The sequence below is a fragment of the Microchirus variegatus genome (genome assembly GCF_963457635.1).
Source record: "Microchirus variegatus genome assembly, chromosome: 18".
In the NCBI taxonomy this organism is placed as follows: domain Eukaryota; kingdom Metazoa; phylum Chordata; class Actinopteri; order Pleuronectiformes; family Soleidae; genus Microchirus; species Microchirus variegatus.
Window position 1 is genome coordinate 14,983,005 of NC_139819.1, and position 8,235 is coordinate 14,991,239.

The 8,235-nt window shown below is 40.4% G+C and overlaps 1 protein-coding gene across 1 annotated transcript; it reads left to right on the forward strand.

Moving 5' to 3' along the window:
• Nucleotides 1-740: 740 nt before the first annotated feature.
• ascc2 (activating signal cointegrator 1 complex subunit 2) lies at nucleotides 741-8,016 on the forward strand. The gene is made up of 19 exons (XM_083905311.1): nucleotides 741-839; nucleotides 1,362-1,468; nucleotides 1,570-1,728; nucleotides 1,967-2,140; nucleotides 2,246-2,375; nucleotides 2,606-2,673; nucleotides 3,443-3,556; nucleotides 4,061-4,173; nucleotides 4,256-4,330; nucleotides 4,418-4,522; nucleotides 4,612-4,680; nucleotides 5,005-5,079; nucleotides 5,394-5,640; nucleotides 5,799-5,995; nucleotides 6,221-6,340; nucleotides 6,568-6,792; nucleotides 6,929-7,010; nucleotides 7,105-7,196; nucleotides 7,825-8,016. The coding sequence occupies exons 2-19, from the start codon at nucleotides 1,385-1,387 to the stop codon at nucleotides 7,994-7,996; spliced, it is 2,301 nt and encodes a 766-aa protein (XP_083761437.1). The 5' UTR covers nucleotides 741-839; nucleotides 1,362-1,384; the 3' UTR covers nucleotides 7,997-8,016.
• The last annotated feature ends 219 nt before the right edge of the window (nucleotides 8,017-8,235 follow it).

The following is an 8,235-nucleotide window of genomic DNA, read 5'->3' on the forward strand; positions in this document are numbered from 1 at the left end:
TAAATGGAATAAAAAGAGGTGTGTCCTGACTTGGCAGTCTAGTACTTTGTTTAAACACTCATTTTGGAGTCTTTAGGCCCCATGCTCTGGAAGCTATTGAGCTAAAATGCTAATATTTACATAAAAAAAATGGAATAAAATGGAAATTCAAATCAGTAAAGGACCATAGTACTAGACTGCCTAGTCAAGACACAACTCTTTTTATTACATTTTTACCTCCCATATTTTTATTTAATAAATTTTTAATGTAAATATTGTCATTTAAACATTAATTTGTTGACGGTCCCTAAATGAGACCTCGGAAGTCAGGAGCGAAATGTTGGACTTTGAACAAGCCGTGATCGTGCGCCTATCTCTGGGAGAGACGGAGGAGGAGCTGGATCTGGAGCGAATGTCTGTTGAATATCCACTATGAAACTGATTTCACCGCGGTCAAATACCGTGCTGAGAGAAATGCAAGAAGGAAGTGGTAACAAGGTAAAAATTGCTTGAAAATAATATTTTTTTTGTGAAAATATTACGTGTAAACGTACATCTGGCCTTCGGGTTGATTTTCATGGTTTTAGTTCATGTGGTTCTCTCTTGTATTTTTACACAATACAATTTATATTGAGGGACAACGGTGATCCTGCTCTGCTGTCTGTTGCCCACGGTGGGGAGGTAAAGGGTAAAGACAACCAGCTCTTGCTTTTATTGTCGTGGCGTCATTTCCTTTACTTGCGTCACTTCCGTTATCCCGAGTAAGTCACAAGTGATTACGTTCGGAAACAGAAACCTTGTAAAGCTGCGTCGACTCAATTCAAATGGCTTGAAAGAGTCGCTTACGGTCACATTAGGAGGTTAGTATGTTTATTATTAGTTTCTTTTTTAACTAGGGCGGTTATTCAAACCATATAAACTCATCAGCTGCTGAGCGTTAGCCGCGTTTTAGCCATTCATTAACACACTGTCACCTCAGTTTAACAGGTGAGCTCAGCTGGAAACGTCAGGCATCTACGTCAACTGAATGACATCAGTCTAACCGAGATATTTAACGACTATTTGTATTAGCATGTGCCTTCTTTCTGAGCCACCTTACTGCTAAGCAAGTTTTTAACTGAATTGACTCATGTTGTTTTTAGTGTGTCCCTCTCCTTCACTTATTACTGTATAGTATGACTACTTTAAAAGTGAGGCTTAAAGGCTGTAAACACATACAATGAGACTGACCTGTCAGTGTCATGTCACATGTTCACACCACTCCCAAAATAGTGTCAACATGATAAGACATAACTTGAAAATGTTGAATTTGCTCAACAAATAAAAAGATTCTAAGACGTGATTTCCATCAGTCACTTACTTTTTCTGATATGGTTTTGTAGGTAAGTGTAGGGAAGGAGTAGCTATGGCCTGTGCCCGTGTGCCACTGGAAGAACAGCAGGTCACTGAGCCTGGCCCTTTTGGAAAAGAGTGCACACTGCCTGCACTGGTGAGTTGGCACTACCAAAAACAGTCTGCTGTTCACACACATAAGCCCAAACAAAGACCACCTTATGAACATCACATCCTGAACTTTCTGTTCCACATCAGCACCCGGACAGGAAGGAAGACCACTGTTTTGTGCCTTATAAACCTCCACCAGGAGATGGCTCTCCAGCTGAGGTGGAGGAGTTTTTGGAATACGCCAGATTCATCATTGAGGACCTGGAGTGGCTCCTTGCATTGCCCCATGATAAGTTTTGGTGCCAGGTTCGTGACTAATGATATGTGCATGTTTTGGTCAGTAGCAACTGGACTTGTTGTTTCTCTTGAAGACGTTTCACCTCTCAACCAATTCAGTTCTCAATGCGTTTTGAATAAGGACGACTTGGATGAATGAAAATCTACTCAGACATCTGTTTTCTTCTCTCTTTCCTTTCTGTTGGTAGTTAGAAAAAAATCAAAAGCCCAGTGTTGACCATCAGCCCTGATATGTCTTTTGCTCTAGGTGGTGTTTGATGAGTCCCTGCAAATGTGCCTAGACTCGTACCTTCGTCATGCTCCTCGGAGCCTTGACCTCACTGCCCTGCCCTCCTCCCCGGCAGTGACTGAGATACAGCGCTCAATTCACAGGATGGTCTTCTTGACTTTCTTGAGAATGGCTACACATAAAGAGTCCAAGGTAACTTCAAGACCCAAATGTGAATTGTTCTGTGTTTTGTCGCACAATTGTGAAATATTGGTATTCAATAAAAACTTGTTGCCTTTTCTATGTTTTTATGTGTAGGACAACTTTCTCACCCCGTCAGTGTTTGGCGAAATTATCTATGAGAACTTCCTGTTTGACATTCCCAAAATTTTGGATTTGTGTGTGCTCTTTGGAAAGGGCAACAGCCAGCTGCTGCATAAGATGATAGGTGAGCTGTTTTTAAAAACTCTTAATAAATCACTTTTTCTTATTAGTATACACTTGTAACAGTTCTCCAAATCCATGTTTTGATAGAGACTAGTGCTGTCTTGATTGATATCCTGATCATGATTTATCCATTATTTATGTGACACATGCAGTTGGGAATTTTTATTTTTGCATCTGTTATGTCTTGTTTGTGTTCTTTTTTTGTTGACATTTATAATACTGTCCGTTTAGACAACATCTTTAGCCAGCAGCCATCTTACTACAGTGACCTGGGTGAGACTGTGCCCACTGTGTTACAGGTACAATTATTATTATTATTATTATTTATTTATTTTTTTTTTTTTTTAAAGCTCCCATAGAGTGGTCCTATCGCATATATGTGTGAGTTATGGAGGTTGTTTGGAACTTGTTTTTATGGTCAAAAACCTCCTTGTTGCTGTAAATGAGCCGATAAGCCGAAATCTCTCCTCACTGAAGCTCTCGTCCGTCGCACTGTTTCAGAAATCTCACCCCCAGAAGACAGACTGTGTTGTGATTGGTCAGCCAGCGAGGGCTTTCCCAACTGTCTTGTGATTGATCTGGAAGTAACATAATTAGCACACCAGCTCTCAGAAGCGCAGCTCCCCCCTCTGGAACGGTGGATGCACTGCTACTCATTTTAACAATGTTTAAAAATAGCTTAGTCACGACTCCCCGCCGCAGTCCCTTTTACGCCTTTGACCCTGTCGCTCGTGAAACACCTCCACAACGGACGTTATTCTTCTTCTGCGGCTCAATGTGCACAACCGGATGTGCCCAGACAAGTGCCTGGAGCAGGAGGATCTTAAACTAGAATGTCTTTTTAGAGATCTCGCTGAGCCCGAGATTACAATACAACACATCGTGCTCAGCAGTGGCTGAACTGTTTGTTTAGAACCTTCAGGGCTTCATAAACAAAGTAATGGCACAGATACACACCAAAAAAGCTTCCGTTCTATGGGAGCTTTAAATAACGTTTTTTTCCAAAATCTAGCATTCAATGTGAGTTTGTTGTAAATGTGTACATTATATTTTCAAAATCAATTTCAGGTGTTTGACTCAATCCTAGAGAAGTGTGCTCTACAGTGTGAAGGTGCCACTGCCATAGAGCCGATGAAGCTGAATGGACACAAACAGCCCACTGCCATGACCATGAGCCAACAGGTTAGCTCAACAATCTGTGGAAAATATCTTACCTGACAGATATTTGGAATTGCAGTTTCATTTTGAAATGTATTCTTTTTTTTCTACCAAGTTTAGTTAATTGTTTACTAAGTACAGATTGGAAACATGGTGCATTAATACATGATACAATCAAAATATTGATGTTATTCAAGTTCAAGGTTAAGGGACTGCAAATCCAAGATGTATAATATCATTTTAATTATATTGTCACATAATTAAGCAAAATAGATCAAATTGATTGTAAACTTTGTAATTACAAATTGTTAACTTGGTTTGTAATCTTTAGCTATACAATTGTATAGCTCTCAGATACAGTCTAATAGTATAATTATATCTGGTGCCAAGGAATTGTGTTTGATAATTTTTGAATAGAAACATTATGAGTAGGTCTGATTGCATATGCAGCTGGTGTTTTAACTTCCACAACACTGATGCATGTTTTTCTTTGCTAAATTAGTGGTTTTGTTTTGTTTTCTGCCGCAGGATCTTGTAGATATCATTTTGTACCTGTCTGATTCAACTACCACCATCCATGCCTTCATGGACATCTTCCCTACAGCCTGCTCCACCTTCCACTCACACGGCTTCCTCGGCAGGTAGACATCATCACCACCTACCTCTCATGGTCAGCCCTCCTCATCGCTATAAAATAACACTTTTGTTTTTTCCTCCTGACAGATTGACCTCGTTTTATGAGGCCGCTGTGCCTGGCCTGGAGAAGGCGGTGAGGAAGAGAAACTTTGATGATAAAGGGTGAGAATCTGCTTCGACTACAAATGCTGATCCCACAGAGCCACTGGGTGATGGTAATAAATATAATCTAACATAACCCTCCTCTAGACTTCAGGAAGACTTGTGGAAGAGGTTGTCCCACTCCTGTCGCAAAATGGTGGAGACCGCTCACCTGCTGCTACACCACACATGCCTTCAACCCATCCTGGAGGGGTGAGGCGGACGCAGCATGTAGCTTAGCAGGATTACCACGATGTGCATGAATACACCCTTTAACTTTACTAATGTTTGTTGCCTTGCAGGATAGAAAACATGCAAACTTTTGCAGAGGAACTCTTACAACATTTCACATCTTTTTTACCAGAAAAAAGGTGAGACCCACTGATACAACCTGTGATTTCCAAAGGGCTGTGACCACTTAAATCGAAGTGTTTGATGTCTGTTGATTAATTCTTCTATCTGTATCATTTGTTACAGTTTTATTATTTGTAATTAAATCATAGTAAATTGTACCCATTTAACATTCACTAATGAAAGTATGTTTGTTTTTCTTTGCATAGTTCGAGAATGACATAGGCACAGGGGCTGCTCGGGGTTTAAATATGGTCTTTTACTCAACTTTGAAAACAAAATGTCAGGGGAAGATGAGGTATACAACCTTAATTTGGTGTTTGACGAAAGGATTGTCGTTACAGGTTCTTGTTGGATTATGATGAACAGTTCCCCATCTCAGATGACATCAGTCTCCTGCAGCAGGCCATCCCAGTCATGTATCCTAATCAGTTTTACCACTATAAATTTGCACAAACAGGATTTTAGAGCTGATAACATTCTGCAAATTTGCCCTACTCCACTAAGTCACTAAAATCAGCAGATCCATCTTATGGAATAATTTATAGAAAGCAAATAATTAATTTTACATGTGTGACCAAATAGGATTGTTAATTTTCTCATGTGTATCATGAAAATATTTCCTTGTGCTGGAGAAAGAAACTACAATAGAGAGCTACTGAAGACAAATATTTCCGCCCTAGTGTTTGTGGTGTTACTTGATTTTTTTCTTGAACTGCTGGGTTTTTATCAGTGATGAGACCAGGACGTCCTACCTTCTCCAGGGAGTGGAGAGTGTCTGGGACAGCATGGGACGACAGAGATCACAAAACCAGACTCGGCCTAAAGCCTCCTCACTGCTGTCAGCCAATCAGGTCGTAGTTGGTGGGGCTACTGCTGCCTTTGTAGATGACTTTAGAACTCAGGAGGACCAAGAACTTGGAGGAGAGCGAGTAAAGGGAGCAGAAGCCATGTTGGATGTTCCCCAAAAAGGAAACAATGTGAGTTCTGTGCTTATATTGATGTCATTTGCTAATTTCCACTGGTTACCACTGTACAGGACTGAAGAAAAAAAACCAATCATAGTGCATACATTATGTCCATAGACGCATGACTCTGCTTCACAAGTGTTTTCTTTTTCTGTGGTGTATGTTCTCAGGGAGAGGTGTGTCCACTGAGTACACCAGAGCTAGAATCTCTGTTGTCGTGTATCAGGGATCTGCTGCCTGATTTGGGTGAAGGTTTCCTGCTGGCCTGTCTCCATGAGTACAACTACAACTCTGAGCTAGTTATCAACAACATCTTGGAGGACCGGTTGGCCCCTAATCTGGACAAACTGGACCGAGCCATGCCAAGGTAACGCAGTACTCTGGGCTTTACATACATTGCTCATGCATTGGCTCTCACCTGTGCTGATTTTATCTTCCTTTATTCCACCTCTGTAATCAGTTCTATTTAAGTCTACTGATCTTATACTTCTAGGTAAATTAAGTAGATGTTATCAGACATTATATGAAAAGCAAAGGCAAATATGTTGTGATACAACCATGTTATTTGACAATGCTGTTTTAATCTTTCCAGGCCAGTGAAGGAGGAGCTTCCAAATGTTCTGACCAACAGATCCAATGTGTTTGATGACGATGAGTTTGACGTCTTTCGCAGGGATCAGGTGGACATGTCCCGTGTCTGGAAGGGCAGGAGGTAAAACGCACACAGGATTCACTCACTAAAACTAGACAAACACTGTCCGTGTAAAAACGCCTTTACGACCCCTACAAATCTTCCTGCTATGGACTTCATAGAGTCACATTAATTAAATCATTAATATAAAAATATAATTGTGCTCATTCTGATTATTTAAAGCTACATAGAGGGTTCACTTGTTACTGCCTCCTTTGTGATTCATCCATGTTTTCTGACCCCTGCAGGAAAGGTCAAAACACTCAGGAGATGCTGGACGACAAGCGTCACATAGAAGAGCAGCGAGCTCGTTATCAGGCATACGAGATGGTGGTAGACGAGGTGGTCATCGAACCTGGCGAAACTGCAGCCAGCTACGGCCTGGACGACTACGACGACGAATATGACGACACGTACGACATGAACCAAGTTGGAGCTAACGACCTGGACGGAGACAGTTTACTGAACCGGAGGCGAGTCATTGTTGCTTTGTTGGTTTCTGTCACTTTTGAAATAGAATTGTAAAGGCCACTGTAAACAACTGGTGGAATTCTAACTCTCGATTGTGTTGTCCGTGTGGTGAATGCTAATGTATTCTGTTCCCTACAGGCCTTTCACTATCCCACAGGTACTGAGAAAGGGAATCAAAGCAGAGGAAGAAAGTGAAGAGGAGGAAGAAGAACCTTTACAGGTATTTGAAATATTCAACTTGACAGAAAACAAATATAAGAATCAAGTTATTTTTCTTTTTTTTTGACTTATGTGCACATCCGTTTTTATTTCAGAACAACACAAACAGGGACCAATTTGTGCAGGATCCGGCTCTGCTGCGGGAAAGAGCTGAAGCTAGAAGAGCAGCCATGCAACAAAGGAAAGGGTGAAGACATTTTCTTCTAAATATTACATGTGAACATTAACCTGCCACCATTATGTCACTTTTCAGTCTCTAAATGTTCAACCAAAGGAACTATAAAAAATAGAGCTGTCTGTATCAACATGTTTAATGTGATTTAAAACAACAACAAAAAAACGGTTGGTGTCGCACTCAGGAAAAGTGTTGCGGTTCTATTAACATTTTTGAGGTAGACGATGAATTACCTCTGGCTTTATGCAATTCTCTAGATTTGAAATAATCAAACGAATCTCAAGTTCATAATGGTGCATACATTTTTGCATAATTTGCTTCCAAGTGAAGATCAGTGACTTTACTTTGTTAATATGTAATTAAAAACTGTTTTAAATCACAAAATATTTAAACATGATAAAAAAATGTGATTACCCATTGAACTTATGCAATTAATCATGATGATTAAGAAAACATTTATAAATTGACAGTCCCACTAGAAATTGACAAAGAAAAGCTGATTGGTTTAGGAAATTTTGGAACTGTAGGCTTGGCGTGAAGGAGCTTAATGACATTTTTCAAATTGTTATGTTGCATGTTTTTTATATATATTATATATATATAAAAAAACAACTCTGGTTTTTACTTCATCTTCTTCCAGTTTCCGACCAGAGCGTACCAGTAATGTTGTTGGCCAACCCAAAGGCCGAGGTCAAACCCCTGACACATTCCTGGATCGACGCAAGAAGGAGGCCAACAAGAGCCGCGTGTCCAACCACAGCCGACGCACCATGGCTGACCGCAAGAGGAACAAAGGCATGATCCCTTCCTGACCCGTTTGAAGGACTGATGGTTGGAAGGAAGTTGTGAATGAAGAGTTGCTGATTGATGGTTGTGAATTTTGATCATACTCCAGTCTTGATGTTGGTCCTTGCTCAAGAAGGAAAAGCTACAACTGGGACATTTACAGACGTTCATGTTTGTCATTAGAGGCTGTCACTCTAAACATCTGCTTTTGATTTTTGCCCTTTTTCTCCTTTTTAAGCTCTTAATAACCAAAGTTGAGAGTGTG